This window comes from Sebastes fasciatus, chromosome 15 (genome assembly GCF_043250625.1).
Source record: "Sebastes fasciatus isolate fSebFas1 chromosome 15, fSebFas1.pri, whole genome shotgun sequence".
Classification (NCBI taxonomy): Eukaryota; Metazoa; Chordata; class Actinopteri; order Perciformes; family Sebastidae; genus Sebastes; species Sebastes fasciatus.
Window position 1 is genome coordinate 32,169,127 of NC_133809.1, and position 17,410 is coordinate 32,186,536.

The 17,410-nt window shown below is 43.4% G+C and overlaps 1 protein-coding gene across 2 annotated transcripts in view; it reads left to right on the plus strand.

Annotated features, from left to right (window-relative positions):
• Window positions 1-17,410, plus strand: part of pxdn (peroxidasin) — a 114,139-nt gene that overhangs the window by 74,224 nt on the left and 22,505 nt on the right. For both annotated transcript variants that reach the window (XM_074659940.1, XM_074659939.1), the window contains 5 exons: window positions 1,497-1,772; window positions 3,558-3,670; window positions 4,091-4,247; window positions 8,759-8,867; window positions 11,932-12,089. In XM_074659940.1, coding sequence (XP_074516041.1) covers window positions 1,497-1,772; window positions 3,558-3,670; window positions 4,091-4,247; window positions 8,759-8,867; window positions 11,932-12,089 — 813 coding nt within the window. The remainder of the gene's footprint in view (window positions 1-1,496; window positions 1,773-3,557; window positions 3,671-4,090; window positions 4,248-8,758; window positions 8,868-11,931; window positions 12,090-17,410) is intronic.

The window sequence follows — 17,410 nt, forward strand, 5'->3', positions numbered from 1 at the left end:
TTCACATGCCTGGGTCTAAAACGCGCGGAAAACGCCACCGGTGTCGTTTTTCTTTTTTTCTTCAAGGTGCTTGGGAGGTTGCGCCCCTGTCGAGCCTGCCGTTACTAACAGCCGGGCCAGACGGGGCACGTCGACAGCGCGTGGTGGCTGCCTCGCTGAACTGCTGCGTGTCTCACGTGTGTGGTGTCTGCTGTCAGCCCTTTCTTTCTACACAGAGTTTACCTTTCATAATGGCCATTTCATTTCATTATAAATGTCATTTATATTATTTATATATAATATATATATATATTATATAAATAATATAAATATAAATATATATATATATATATATATTTAGACGGAGAAAGGTTAAGAAGCGTGTGCTAATTTGTAAATAATAGTAATAATTCACCATTAAAACCCCGTACTTTATTCATTCATGGAGCTCTGCAAGTCACTGCATTTTCCACCACACTGTCCTGTAAATATTTCAGAATAAAAGCATTGTGTTAACAAATGAAGGAATTCTGTCCACAGAAAAAAAAAATGCTCGAGGGCATTTTGAAACAAAATCAGGAAGTGTTAATTTAAAAATAAATCTTTACTTTTTTCTATGTCTGTGACATATTCTACAGATACAGACATTGAAACTGTAGTAATGTTGCTTGTATAATGTCATTTTACAGTCAAAAGAACATTTTCACTGTCTGTTGCTGCTGTGAACCGCATGTGGCACGCGGTAAAATACCTCAAATCTCTAGAAGATTTGAGGTCCCAGCTAAGCCGAGCCGTGCCTGAGCTCCGCATCTCACGTGGGCTGTGTGGCTGCTCTAACCTGTTAACATGGACGCTGAAATAAAATCAACAGGTTCTGCAGCCGCCACGCGCTGCTGACGTTCCCTGTGTGGCCTGGCCATAAGCAACCAAAACATGCGTGCTGCGATGAGGATGGAGTAGTGGTAATTTAGCTGGAAGCCTCACTGACTAAACTAAATACAAGCAAAACAAAGATAAATGCATTTCCAGCATGATGATGAGGGTAAATCCCTCACAGTATCCGTTTCTCTGAGTCAATTTGGCTCACCTTTCAACCGGATGTTATAACGTTCTGGGAGAAGACAGGAAAATAGTCCGTGGGACAGATGGTAAAGCTCTGGGTAGCCCTGCACTAAAACGATTCACTTCTCCTTCATATATTTACCGTAGACTGATAATTACTGAAGAAAGACAAGGTGTCTGCCGGCTGTGATTGGTTGTTCCTCGTCAAATGACATGCGGTGCGCGCTGCAGCGTCCCGAAATATAGGTGCTTGGAAACGCTTGCGCGTCACCCACGCGTTTGAACACGCATGCCTCACGACTACATTGACAATGATGGATTTGAAAGTGAAAAAGACGCGCCATGTGTACGGCCCCTAATGTGTCCTCAGCCTGCCATGGCAAGTAAAGGCTACTATGAAGCAAAATTTCATTGTCATACAAAATGAAACCGCTGTTTTTCCCTTCTGCCCCCAGCAATCCCCCAGTTCACGGTCACGCCACAGGACCAGTCAGTCCTGGAGGGTCACACAGTGGACTTCCCCTGCGAGGCCAGTGGTTACCCCCAGCCGGTGATTGCCTGGACACGTGGGGGCAGCCCGTTACCCCTAGACCGCCGCCACGTGGTCCTGGCTTCGGGCACTCTCCGCATCACTCGGGTGGCGGCCCACGACGAGGGCCAGTACGAGTGTCAGGCGGTCAGCCCTGTGGGGACCGTGCGCACCGCCGTGCAGCTCAGCATCCAGCAAAGAGGTGAGGGTGTAGGGCAGAGCTTCAAAATCACCAGGTGTACTTGAAGCAAAAAGAGTTCACGTGGGAGAGAAGATCCAACATAACATAACGGTAACACGGTAGCCAACGGTAACGGTTCACATGGTAGCCAATCTGTTCTTTAAGACAGATGACTGAATAGTGTGGCTGAGACACTGCTGTTATACACAGGCTGTTATACATGCTGTGCGTGCGTGCGTGCGTGCGTGCGTGCGTGCGTGCGTGCGTGCGTGCGTGTGTGGTTCATTTGTGTGGGTAGGTTTTTAATATTGTTTTGCATATACTGTATTTGCAATGTAAATGTGCTGTACTATTGCACTGTACTGTAATACATTCTACATGTGCTGATGTGTTTGCATGTGTTTTTGTTCAGAGGAAGGCATATAGTGGGTGTGGCTTCTTTCTTGTGTGCAGGTGTGTGTGTGTGTGTGTGTGTGTGTGTGTGTGTGTGTGTGTGTGTGTGTGTGTGTGTGTGTGTATGTTTGTGTGTGCGTGTAGCTGAAATTACAGGCCTGACATAGCACAGGAAAGCATGGCAGTCTGTAATCCTGTGATGACACCATGTTTTTCCATGTAGTAATGGCTGTTAACATGGCACAAAGTACACGTTGCATAATGGCCCCTCAGCGCTGTACAAGCCCACAACCATGCTGGCAGTGTGTGATGGCTGCCTCATTCTGAGAGCGCTGTGCAGAGGAATAGACAAAGCTTTGGAAGAGAGTGAAAGCAGGGGTTGACAGGATGTGTAGCATGTCTCCATTCCCATATCCCTCTGAACTGTTTCGGAGCGCCGATTCTATTCCAGCCAGGGACCCTTGTTGCATGTCACAACCCCCTCTCTCCCTCCGCCTGCCTCTTCACATTTCCAATAAAGGTGAAAATGTTGTTTGCTGCGTTCCCATCCCAGATTTAGGTAGTGGCAACACATTGCCTGCAGCTTTGCTGCTGTGTACTCTACACTGCATTGAAGCCTGTGTTTTACAAAGTTCAACTTTGATTTAAAAGCAGTTAATTAGTGTCAGACTACTATGAAACTGCCTCCCACCCCACATTGTGTTTGTAAAACTTGTGGGATTTTCCCATGGCCAGGTGGCTCACTGCTGCCCGCTGCATGGGAACCACCAAGGAATTTGAACACGGTGTGTGGGGGGGAAACATCCACCCTCTCCCATCCAACACCTCAGCTGAGGAAGGGTTGCAGTATAACACAGTGACTCACTTTAGAACAATGCTCAATACCGTGTGTGTTTGTGGTGGTAGGGGGAGGGGAGGTTAAGTGACTGCTGACCTACTCAATCTTTGTACACAGCTCTTTTCACTTCATGTAATCAAAAAAAGGCGTGTGTCTGTATATGTCTCACGCCTGTGTGGTAAAGTTCATCATTTAAAAACCAAAAAGTGATGGAGGGAAAAAACCCTGAAAACCAGTTTGTGAATTGCAGCATAAACTTGTTCCACTATGCTGCCACATGAAGCGATGCATTATCTCCTTTCAAAATACACTATTCCTTCATCCTCCTTTGAAATCCACAGCGACTTTAAGATGTTTAACGTTCTGCAGCTCAGTAATAGAGGAAAGAGAAATAGCGACTGCAGTGTAACACAAACACTGTGAGCACATGCAGGACACTAAAGATACGTCTCAGGGTTTCATTTCTGCTCTGATGGATTACAAAATGCAGTTGTTACATGTACATTACTTTGAGCACTGGTGCATAATCATTAACACATGCGTATTTGTGTGTGTGTATGTTTTAACTCATTCAGTAACGCCTGTTTTCACAAATGCTCCAAGGGACCTGACGGTGGAGTCTGGCCAGGACGTCCAGATTCCCTGCAGCGCTCAGGGCCAGCCACAACCCGTCCTCACCTGGAACAAGGTTAGATGATAAGAGAAGGTCCTGTTGGCTGAGTCCCCTCGTCACCACAGAGGTCATGGGGTTAGACAAGAGGAAAGGGACTGGGCCAGGAGATGGTGTGGGGTCACTTTATTTGTCATTAATTCAGATAATGAATTAATGACAATGAATGAATTAATGAACTCAGTGATTCATATGTTTAAGTTACTCAGCTTTTCTTAGATACAAGTGGGGGGGGGGGACTTTAAGGAAAATAGTTAGAGCACCACTGATGTAAACTAAACAGCTCAGTGGACTGACAGAACAGGTCCCATCTGTGAGGCTCTAAATCTCTGTCTCGTAGTCTGCTACACACCTCCGCATGCTAGCTCCCAGGGTCATAACCTCTACCCTTTGCCCCCCCCCACCCCACCCACCACCACCACCATTTCTGTCTCCCAGGATGGTGTACAGGTGACAGAGAGCGGGAAGTTCCACATCAGCTCTGAGGGTTATCTAGAGGTGAAGGACGTGGGCACTGCTGATGCTGGACGCTACGAGTGCATCGCCCGCAACCCCATCGGCTACCAGGTTGCCAGCATGGTGCTGACTGTCACAGGTAAAACACAACTGATGCTGGCAGCTCATACGCACTGCTGCTGTTCTTTTTCACATTCTGTTTGAGGGGCAGGTTCATTTAGTTCAGCTCTTCTCAACCACTGGACGCCGGGGGTACTGTTAGATGAACCTCTTAAAACTCTGTCGTCCAGAGGTCGTAGCGGGTTCAGTTTTAAAGCTAGAGTGAAGATACTGGTATCATATGAAACTGTAGAGAACCTGATGAATCCATTGCTACCAACCATCCTAGCTTATCTGGAAGAACGCTAAATAACGTTCCGAGGTTCTGCTAGGAAAAACATGGCATGACCATTTTCAAAAGGCTCCCTTGACCTCTGACCTCAGGGTATCTGAATGAAAATGGGTTCCAGGAGTCTCCCATTTACCGACATAGCTAACGTTCTTGGATGCAGTGACACAAAATAGAGCAGTTTTTGGAACAAAAATGTGATGTTGAAGACAACCCTCCACCAGCAAAAGCTCCGAAACATGTGGTGAGGAATTCTGACGTCGGATTTCTATATTGGCATGCAGTGATGGGTGAGGATAAGCTCAATATTCATGTTGGTCATTACAGCTGATAGTGGCATAACACATACAGTGGAGGAAATAAGTATTTGATCCCTTGCCGATTTTGTAAGTTTGCCCACTTACAAAGAAAAGAACGGTCTATAATTTTAATGGTAGGTTTACTTTAACAGTGAGAGACAGAATATAAAAAAAAAAATCCAGAAAATCACATCATATAAAAGTTATAAATTGATTTGTATTTTATTGTGGGAAATAAGTATTTGATCCCCTAGCAAAACATGACTCAGTACTTGGTGGAGAAACGTTAATGGCAAGCACAGAGGTCAGACGTTTCTTGTAGTTGGTCACCAGGTTTGTGCACATCTCAGGAGGGATTTTGGTCCACTCCTCTTTGCAGATCATCTCCAAATCCTTAAGGTTTCGAGGCTGTCGCTTGGCAACTCGAAGCTTCAGCTCCCTCCACAGATTTTCTATGGAATTAAGGTCCGGAGACTGGCTAGGTCACTCCATGACCTTAATGTGCTTCTTCTTGAGCCACTACTTTGTTGCCTTGGCCGTATGTTTTGGGTCATTGTCGTGCTGGAAGACCCATCCACGACCCATTTTCAGTGTCCTGGCTGAGGGAAGGAGGTTGTCGCCCAACATTTCACGGTACATGGCCCCGTCCATCCTCCCTTCGATGCGGTGAAGTCGTCCTGTCCCCGTAGCAGAGAAACACCCCCAAAGCATAATGTTTCCACCTCCATGCTTGACAGTGGGGATGGTGTTCTTGGGGTTATAGTCAGCATTTCTCTTCCTCCAAACACGGCGAGTCGAGTTGATGCCAACGAGCTCGATTTTGGTCTCATCTGACCACATCACCTTCTCCCAAGCCTTCTCTGAATCATTCAGGTGTTCATTGGCAAACAGACGGGCCTGTACATGTTCCTTCTTGAGCAGGGGGACAATGCGGGCGCTGCAGGATTTTAAACCATTACGGCGTAGTGTGTTACCAATGGTTTTCTTGGTGATTGTGGTCCCAGCTGTCTTGCGATCATTAAGAAGTTCTTCCCGTGTAGTTCTGGGCTGATCCCTCACATTTCTCATGATCATCGATACCCCACGAGACGAGATCTTGCGTGGAGCCCCAGACCGAGGGCGATTGATGGTCATTTTGTGTTTCTTCCATTTCCGAATAATGGCACCAACAGTTGTCTCCTTCTCACAAAGCTGCTTGCTGATGGTCTTGTAGCCCATTCCAGTCTTGTGCAGGTCTACAATCTTGTCCCTGACGTCCTTAGACAGCCATTTGGTCTTGCCCATGGTGGAGAGGTTGGAATCTGATTGTGGACAGGTGTCTTTTATACATGTAATGAGTTGAGACAGTTGTCTTTTATACAGGTCACGAGTTGAGATTCGGAGTACTTTCTTAAAGCGAGAGGACTAATCCAACCGGTCTGCGGGGGCCAGAATTCTTGTTGGTTGCTAGGGGATCAAATACTTATTTCCCACAATAAAATACAAATCAATTTATAACTTTTATATGATGTGATTTTCTGGATTTTTTTTTTAATATTCTGTCTCTCACTGTTAAAATAAACCTACCATTAAAATTATAGACCGTTCTTTTCTTTGTAAGTGGGCAAACTTACAAAATCGGCTAGGGATCAAATACTTATTTCCTCCACTGTATGTATAGCCCAGTTTCTCTCTTATTTGGGAAGGTGGTCCTCAGTTGTACATCAGAAGTGGGCTTTAAGGTACAAAAGGTTGAGAACCCCGTGCCGGTACTCCTGTCTGCTTCTCCAAACTCCATCTACTGTAGGTACTGACTATGGAGAAGTACCTCATACAACCCCACTTCAAAACAATCCCTTTAAATCCTGAGTCAAGTTAATAAGAATCATTTGACACATGTTAACATTACCATCAATATTGCATGCAGAAGACACAAATTCGCTGCAGAATGAAAATACAGCACTGAACTTTACGCTCAATGTACAATTTAGTGACACTCCCTCTTTCCATGCAGCACTAATGTGGGGAATCCATGTCCGAGCCATTATCTTTGATTTCTGTGTACATATCTTCCAGTCACAAAGACGTGTAAGTGAAGCAGGAAAGTGTGAAAGGAATGGTTAAGCTGTGAGACAGGTCAGCTCTTCCCTGTGTGTGTTGGTGTTTCCTGCTGAGAGTTCTCAGGTCTGACCACAGCACTCTGCTGGTGAACCATAAACTGTGTCCTTGTGTTCAGTTGTTGTTGGACTCTTTTAGTCCTCACTGCAGAATCTCACTGTGTCCAACGGCACACTAAGATGAAGGAGCGTGCCAGAAATGTGTTCACTCCAACTTCAGGAGGGAAGCTCCAGTGCAGCACCTTAAAAGGTTCAGTCCCTTACAGCAGAGGTTTTCAAAGTGGGGTCCTTGAGGGGGTTCCAGGGGGTCCCCAACAAAATGGGGAGTCATTTATTTTCATTATAGTTACATCCATAAGTTACACAATAACAGAATGTATGACTGTTGTGGTCATGGCTTTCGTACTCTTTCTGAAATTAACCATCTAAAAGCATAAATGCTATCAGATGGGGGACCCTGAGACAAAATCGGATCAAATGGGGGTCTAATTTGTGTCAGTTTAGAGGTCCTTGATGTAAAAAGGTTTGGGAATCACTCACTGACAGTAACCTAAGCTCTATGTCCTGACCACTGTTAACCTCATGTATGTATGTTAGAGCAGAGAATGTAGTGGCACTGGGTTGTGTAAATAGCAATAATACTTAAAACTATGTTTTTTGTAATCAGTTAAAGGTCCAGTGTGTATGATTTCAGGGGGATCTATTGGCAGAAATGGAATAAAACATTGATAATTATGTTTTCTTTATTGTATAATCACCTGAAAATAAGAATGGTTGTGTTTTCGTTAGCTTAGAATGAGCCGTTTATATCTACATAGGGAGCGGGTCCTCTTCACAGAGCCGGCCGCCAGAACAGACAAACCTAACACTGGCTCTAGAGAGAGCCATTCACGTTATCACTAGGGCTGTCAATTGATTCAAATAGTTAATTGCTATGAATCGCAAATTAATCACACATATTTTGATCTGTTCAAAATGTACCTTAAAGGGAGATTTGTCAAGTATTTAATACTCTTATCAACATGGGAGTGGACAAATATGCTGCTTTATGCAAATGTATGTATATATTTAATATTGGAAATCAATTATCAACACAAAACAATGACAGATATTGATCCAGAAACCCTCACAGGTACTGCATTTAGCATAAAACAATATGCTCCAATCATAACATGGCAAACTGCAGCCCAACAGGCAACAACAGCTGTCAGTGTGTCAGTGTGCTGACTTGACTATGACTTGCCCCAAACTGCATGTGATTATCATAAAGCGGGCATGTCTGTAAAGGGGAGACTCGTGGGTACCCATAGAACCCATTTACATTCACTGATCTGGAGGTCAGAGGTCAAGGGACCCCTTTGAAAATGACCATGCCAGTTTTTCCTCAGCAAAATGTAGCGTAAGTTTGGAGCGTTATTTAACCTCCTTCGCGACAAGCTATTATGACATGGTTGGTACCGATGGATTCATCAGGTTTTTTCTAGTTTCACATGATACCAGTATCTTCACTCTAGCTTTAAAACTGAGCCCATTACAACCTAAAAGTCACAAGTTGCATTAATGAGTTAAAGAAATTAGTGGCGTTAAAACGAATTTGCGTTAACGCGTTATCACGTTAACTTTGACAGCCCTAGTATTCACGGTTTCCGTCGGTCCCCGTAGTTCTCCTACACGCCTGGCACATGGGAGAAGTTTCCGTTGGTTGCAATCTGCAACCTCAGCTCTCGATGCCGCTAAATCCTACACACTGCACCTTTAAATGAGCAGTTTAATTGAACTTTAGAAAACTGACTGATGACTGATGACTAACCCGAATGACTTGTATATGCCCCAATAAAGTCTAATCAGCCCGTCTGTGTTCCAACAGTTCCTGCAGTCAGCAGAGAGGGGGACACCTTTGTGAGCACATCCATAGAGCAAGCCATCCGTAATGTGGACAGTGCTATTGAGTCAACAAGGAGACGTCTCTTTGATGGGTAAGTTATGAGAAACACACACACACACACACACTCGGGTCTTTACACTCAATTCCCTCAAGTGATTGAATCATCAGCCATGTTGTTCATTATGTGCTAGCGGTAAGGAATAGTGTAAAATGAAAGTTGCACATCCTATTGCCAACATATGTAATGGCATACGTAAATCTGATAGTAACATTTTAGTGCACATTAAGATTGTGCTTAATATTTACATTTCACAGCACACACTCACATTCCTCCATATGATGCCGCATTTCCACTTGGCACATGACTTGCATGTTCTAAGTCTGAGTCAGAGCATTTGGTGAAAGAGTGTGGCCATTCAGAAGGGCCGCTAATATTGCTGCCCTTTCCTGTTTCAGTGCCAATCAGAATGCTCCAATTAAAAGTGGTGCCTCAGGGACAGACATTCAGTCCCAGATAGTTATTCTGACAGCTGCAGTGGCTGCTTTTTAACAGCTTTTCATTACATCTTTATCAATCTCTTCTTCATCAGTGCATCAACGTAATCGGGTTTTCGGGATGAAAGTGATTGTGAAGTTTTCGTTGCACTCTGTCACTGTAAGAGATGGAGGTGGTTTCAGTATAGCTCAGAAGCGTTTCCATCCTGTTGAATGATGTGGTTACCAGCTGTGTTTTTCTTGGCATGCACTCATATGCACTCTGCCCACACATGCATGCACAAATACAGTGCACAAACACACATAGACACACATGAAGAAGAGAAATGAACACACAGCGGTAGCCTGAATTGAAATGAGGGGATTTCCAGCTCTCTTTAATGACTATCACAGATTAAGAGGCAGCCTCCTCCTTGGCTGATGGCACCGGGGTCTTTAAACACGGTCTGGAAATAACAGAGAACCTGAATGACACCGGAGAATGAGAGCATATGAGGAGAAGAGCTAGCAGCACTTGTTACTCTGATCATAAAGCACATTGGCTGTGGTGCTGCTCAGCGTCAGACTGTTAGACCCTGAGTGTTGTTTCTTGACGGCAGCAGCTGTTCATTATAGAAACAAATTGCATCTGTGTCGGCAGCTTTTTCAAATTATCAAATGTGATTAAGTCATCTGATTTCCCACACGACAAAATCAAAGTGCAAACACACCTCTGATCAGTCTTGGCTACAGTTCTCCCAGCTTCACACTAATGGTGGTGTTATCAGCTGTAGGAGGAAGAAACATGTCATTAACCACTGAAAGACTTCATGTAGAACACTCCAGTCCTGATCTGCAAATACTGTGTGCTAATAAAATAAAGATGTATTACACTACACTATGATAACGTTTAATAAAATATCTATTTATATCTTTATATTAGGGCTGTCAAAGTTAACGCGATAATAAAGTGTTAACGCAAATTTGTTTAAACGCCACTAATTTCTTTAAAGCTAGAGTGAACATACTGGCATCATATGAAACTAGAAAGCCTTTTATTTTAGACAGAGAAAGGTTAAGAAACGTGTGCTCGTTTGTAAGTAATAGTAATAATCCACAATTGAAACCCGGTATTTTATTCATTCATGGAGCCCTGCAAGTCATTGCGTTTTGTACAAAACTGTCCTGTACATTTTTCAGAATAAAAGCCTCATGTTAACAAATGAAAAAATTCTGTCCACGGAAAAAACGTTTGCACGCTTTTATTTTGAAACGGAAACGGTAAAAATAGGTGAGTCCTCAAATTTCTAGAAGAGACACAGCTCCGCATGAGCCACTGTATGGCTGCTCTAACCTGTTAAAGTGGATGCCGAAATAAAAAAAAAACAGGTTCCGCAGTGTGTCCCGGCCGTAAGGAATCCATCGGTACCAACCATGTCATACTAGCTTTTCGCGAAAGAGGCTAAATAATGTTCCAAACTTATACTAAATGTTGGCGAGGAAAAACTGTCATGTCCATTTCCAAAGGGGTCCCTTGACCTCTGACCTCCAGATCAGTGAAGTTCTATGGGTACCCACGAGTCTCCCCTTTACAGACATGCCTACTTCATGATAATCACATGCAGTTTGGGGCAAGTCATAGTCAAGTCAGTACACTGACACACTGACAGCTGTTGTTGCCTGTTGGGCTGCAGTTTGCCATGTTATGATTGGAGCATATTGTTTTATGCTAAATGCAGTACCTGTGAGGGTTTCTGGATCAATATCTGTCATTGTTTTGTGTTGTTAATTCATTTACAATAATAAATATATACATACATTTATATAAAGCAGCATATTTGTCCACTCCCATGTTGATAAGAGGATTAAATACATGACAAATCTTCCTTTAAGGTACATTTTGAACAGATAACAAATGTGTGATTAATTTGCAATTAATCCTGATTAACTATGGACAATCATGATTTTAATCGTGATTAAATATTTGAATCGATAGACAGCTCTAGTGTTGAATATATGCATTTGGAGTGTGTTGCTGCTGTACCAGATATCCAATAAAAAGCTACTTAGCTCAATAGATTTTTGCCAAAAAAACAAAACCCATTAAGATGTCAAATAAAATGTTCATATTTCAATAGTAACTCTGCTTACATGTGCATTTTGTCATGATCTAAATGTGCTTGCCAAATGAGAAAATGTACGTTTTTTGCTTTTCCTCTTGATCTGGGTAGAACACCTGTGGATCTGGCTCGGGTTTTAATGGTTTGACATACCCTTAGGTCCAAGTTGAATGCATGTTTTAAAAAGTAGCTTGAGGTGATAGTAAAGCAGGCCATTCGACTTCAATATGGAACAACACATAGTCATGCACTTAAATTCAGCTAGGAGTGAAATGACTGAGATGTTTGTGCCTGTTTTGGGCTTCTCCTTGTTTGAACTCTGACCTGCTCCAGCTGCAGTAAAGACATGTTGTGGAGCGTCAGAGAAAGATCTGCCTGCTTTTCCTGCCCTCGAAATAACAAGAAGAAATGTACCCAGAAGAATGTGATTTAAACATGACATTTGAAATTGATCCTTTCTCTACACAAAACCTCATATTCATTGTCTCTTCATCTCTCTTCATCACTCTTTGGTTCTCTCCCTGCTCCCATCCACCATCTCTCTATCCCTCATCCCTCCAGTCAGCCTCGTACTCCAGGAGAGCTGCTGGCTCTTTTCCGGTACCCACGTGACCCCTACACAGTGGAGCAGGCCCGTGCCGGGGAGATCTTCGAGCAGACTCTTCTGCTCATCCAGAACCACGTCAACCAGGGCCTCACGGTCGACACCAACGGCACCGGTGAGTCCAATAACCAAATATTCCAACCAGGCTGTCGTACCTTTTGTTACTTTATACGTGATCACATGTCTCACTGTGCATGTGTCTGCAAATGTATAAAGGCTGTAACTATTATATGATTTAATACGTCCGATCTGCTGTGTGAAACGTGGCTCTACACACTGACACATAAAGGACTGATAAAATGAAGCCAATCGTTAAAGAATCACAAAAAAAACCCAGTAAAGGTACCACCTTTTATCCAGATTTTTAAGTATTGCGATTCTACAAGTATTTTGATTTGATATGATGATTTATTGCATTTTTTGTTAACTTTTCTAGTTAACACTAGACCATGGGAAAAAGTTGAATCATAAACTTCAAGGGACTTCTTTATCTGACGGTTTCTGCTCGCTACGGCCGGCCGACTGCGGTTTGTTTTTGTTGACGGATACGGAACGGATATGACGTCACGTTACTCAGACTACAACAATAAAAGCGGTAACTTTCTTCTGCCTCAGCATAGACTCAAATGAAGCAAATATATCGCTTCTGGCATTAAAAAACTATATCAAAATTGAAATCGAGAAAATCGGGTTATATAGGTGAATCGATTTTTTTGTTGGCTAGAGAGAACAACAGCGTAAGGGAGATGTGACGGAGATGACAGCATGGAGCATGAAGCTACTGACCTGCTACTTTCTGCTGCAGACTGTCTGAGACTGTTCTCCCTGGCTGACAATAAATCTAGTTGAAATGATGTGGAAATGCATGTTGTTGATTTGATTTGATAGACGTAGGGGTAGGCTATAGCAGTGGTTCCCAACCTGCGGTCCGGTCCACGCCAAGAAGGTGTGCCAGAATTTGTCTGCTCTGAGGTTGTCAAAATTAGATTTGCACATGTATAACTAAAATCATTATGCAGAAGTCTGTATATATAACTATTTAAAAAGATACATACTGTATATATTTTGTTACTTAGTAGGCCACATTGTGTTTGAATCCGGTATTTGTGCACAGTTGCAGATAAAGATCAGACTACACTTATATAATGAGTATTATACTATTTGTTGAATTAGATTCCTGTGGTGGCTGCATAGGATTGTTTCTGACTCGTGTGATCCAAACATTTCCAATAACTCCAGTGTTGTAAAGTCCAAGAGTCAAAATGTATAGAAAAAACAGAGATGTAATCATTTCCAAAACTCACAGGTTTTTATCTAAAGAAATATTCTGCCTTAATCCATATTTGTTGGCGTTTAGCCTTTCAAAACAAGATGTCCACTGTAGTGTAAAACTGTTCTCCCACTCGCCGAGCACAAGGGGAGGCACGCACCTGTATTAACAGGAGGGTCTAGCAGCAATCTAACAACACCACAAATGACATTTTTATAACCACAATAACAAAAATCTATTTGAGCTCTAATATTATTATAATAAATGAATTAAGTCATTAAAAAAAGATATCATATAATGCATCTGAATTCACTTGGCAAATCTGTGAAGACGTCATCACTTTATTTATGTTGACGAAACTGACGAGATATATACATTAAAGAAAGTTGATTCATTAAAAAAAGACTAACTCATTTAATACACTGAATAGTTTGGAAACCACTGGGCTATAGGGTGCAATTTAGACATTCTGAGGCTCAGACCGTTGCTGGGAGGGAATTCTAGTAACTGGACCTCTTTGAACAGTTATTGAATACCCCTGGTGTAGAGACAGGAGACATGGAGATGGATATGACATGCAACAAAGGTCCCCAGTCGAAATGGAACTGTGGATGTTTCAGTTATGTGAAACATTTTGCTATCAGGGCACACCAAGCTATGTCTTCTCTTTTACATTAATGATTGTGAGAAACCCTTCCCTCTAATCAAGACACTATAGATCAACTCTTTTTTGCACGTTAAACCAGCCCAGTTGCTGTTTGTTTGCTTTATTCACAATATTTTTTGAAATTGTCAAACTCCATATTTAAGTTTTCTTGATAAGTTTGCTTGTGATGATTAAATTCACACTTGGGCTTAGTGAGTGACACAAATGAGCTTATTTTTCTACACAAACCAAACCATGGCAACCACGAACAATGAGCTGTTGTGTAACACCGACCTTCTAAATTTCAAAACCACTTTGTTTAACTTGCTTCCTATGAAGGAGAGTGTCATGTCCTTCCAGGCATCCTGTGTCTGAGCGCTCTGTAGCTGAAGAAAGAAAAGCACTGCTGCTCTCTGGTCGGGGTGTGAACGGCCCCGGAGGGCCCATGGGAGTCTGCTCTCTGGTTTACTGCCGTTGCAGGGTGGAGCCTTTGGCGCACAATTGCTGTTAATTATGCTGCATTCATAGCATGGGGAATAACCACTGGAACAACTTAATGCATGGAGGAAATGATTAATATGTTTGCATTTGAAATAGTCTGATGTCATCAAGACAAAATTCATCTTGTTTTCTGTGGATCAAGTTGCTCCTGAAAATAGAGGTGGAAGCAAAGTAGCAAAAGAAAATTCACTTCAGGTTGCGATGCAAATTTGCATCTTCAGATTCGTGTGGAGTTCAACTTTGGTGAACTTTCAAGCAAATATTGCCACCAAATATTACCCTGCAGGAAGGTGGCGTATTGTCGGATTTTGAATGAATGCAGCAGAAGAGGCTTCATCCTGTCTTCTCTGCTTGGTGTGTGTGCCTCGGTTAAACTGACACACCGATAACAGCACACAACAGCCACTGCACAGCAGAGGAGAGAGAGGAGCAGGGGAACACTGATTAAAATCACCCAGCGATGTAACAACCTGTTCTCATCTGTCAAATAGGTCTGCTTTGTATCTGACAGAGCCAGAGGGGGACTTGCGCCTCAGTATCAGACGCCGAGGGTCGTGACAAAGCGGTGGTATTTGACAACCTGAACGGGCTGCATGCCCTGCTTATTGGCTGGGGGTTACACCCTCACGTGGGGCCTAAAGGCTGTTTGCTGACGGCCAGAAGAGCAAAAGCAAAATAAGAAGAAAAGAGAACATCCAGGCAGAGGCCTGCAGGGTCTCTGCAGAAACAAACACCACCACACACTTCTAGTGGGGCATCAGTGATGATTGAGAGTAGGGATGCACCGATACCACTTTTTTTCAGACCGAGTACAAGTACTTACATTTGGGTACTCGCCGATACGAGTACTTCTCTGTGCCAAAAGACCCTCGTTAACAACCAGCTGGAGGGTGTGAGCGACACACGGCAGGCTGGGGAGTCCCGCATACGAGGCGGTGCGCCGCCACCGGCTCTAGGTCGGCTTGGAAAGGCTCGCAGCCGCAGCTTTACAGCGCTCTCCGCCCGGACCTCGCCGCACCGTGGACAAAGGGCCTGCTGCGACCTCTCTCCTCGCCGGGGAGGGACGGGGCCCCCTGCTCCCGTTGCGACTGTTGACCGTGGCGGACTGTCCTCAATGCGCCCCAACCGCGTTGTGCCGTTGAAACACAGACCAAGGAGTCTAATGCACGAGCGAGTTAGAGGGTCCAAGCAAAACAATGTCCCCCGCAACCCTCTAGGATAATCAGATGTAGCTAACGAATGGATGGATGGATGGATGGCTGGATGGATGGAACATACAGCATTTTATTAAAGTCTCACTGTGGATTCAGTAAGAAGCTCCCATCCAGGTTCCTAAGCAAAGTCCCATGCAACCAGTAATTCAATTCTCAAGCGCTCTATGAATTACCATGTTATTGTTAGCAACATTTGGCTGAGGATAGGCCCTCCATCTGTATGCCATTTTCTCTAAAGCATGACCCGGGGCGTAGAGACATAATCATGGAGCAGTTGACGAGGAGCCCGTAAACACTTTTATTAGCTCTCTGTCACACCACACTACACTTAACCTACAATCACTGCCGAGCAGGACAAATTTTGAGGTGGTGTGTGCCGGTGTACAGATTGTCTCAATTATGCATGCGTGTGGGGAGATAGGGAGAGCATGTTTATATGCATAAGCATCTGTTTTTGTTTGCGTTCATATATGCGTGGAAAATGGCTTTATGGTGCATGAAAGTAGTCATTGTAATGGAGGGTTAAATTGAACAGCACAAAGGTCAGATTGGCTGCTTGTGCACAGAGTCTGTTTTGGGGGATGATGTCTCATATGTTTGGAAAATGTTGGCTGAATCAAAGAAACAGAACAGATTTATAAAGAAGAAGGAGAGAACTAATAGAATGAAAAAGAAGAGTTGCAGGTTGTCAAGAGGGTGGCAGTTAGTGTTGGAGGAAAAAGAGAGGTAGGGGAAGAGAAACAGAGCTCTGTGAACTATGAACAGAGAGAGAGAGAGAGAGAGAGAGAGAGAGAGAGAGAGAGTGTTTTCATTACTTATGCCAACAACCAAGTGTTCATTGTTGCACTGGCCCCAGACCAGCAGAGAGCTTTCTGCCCGTCAGCAGAAACAAACCTGCTGTTTTTATTGGATCTCTATTTTATCTGTGAGGGCAACGCCACAGTCTCCCCATTCTCTTCATGTACACATTGACATACAGAACCACACACCAATGAAGTGTAGAAAGTGAGACAATAGGTGTGTGTGTGTGGGGGGGGGGTGGGAGGGGGGTTGAAGCTGGTAGCGGGTTTTGCCATTTAGACAGGAAGTCGCACCTAACCCTCATTGAGGTCGGCCACACACACGTAACACTTGTTCTCATGTATAACCATAACACCACATTGCTAACACATCACAGACCTACACACACACACTCATTGGTATGCTGCACATTGGGAGCTTTCACAGAGGTGCTCTCACATATCAGAGCAAGTCAGGGCAGGTTAGTGAAACACTGCAACTTGTGCCCTCAGGACAAGAGGTTCTTTCTGCTCTCTGTCTGCCATTAAAGTGTTTGATGCATGTATGTCAATCATATTAACAGACACTAGGTTACTGTATATCCTAATTGATGGCTTGGATGATGTTGTACTTGAAATATTTGCAAATCAAAATGAATTTATTATCACTAGGGCTGTCAATCAATCAAAATATTGAATCGCAAATTAATCATACATTTCTCATCTGTTCAAAATGTTCCTTAAAGGGAGATTAGTCAAGTATTTAATCCTCTTATCAACATGGGAGTGGACAAATATGCTGCTTTATGCAAATGTATGTATATATTTATTATTGTAAATCAATGAACAACACAAAACAATGACAGATATTGATCCAGAAACCCACACAGGTACTGCATTTAGCATAAAACAATATGCTCCAATCATAACATGGCAAACTGCAGCCCAACAGGCAACAACAGCTGTCAGTGTGTCAGTGTGCTGACTTGACTATGACTTGCCCCAAACTGCATGTGATTATCATAA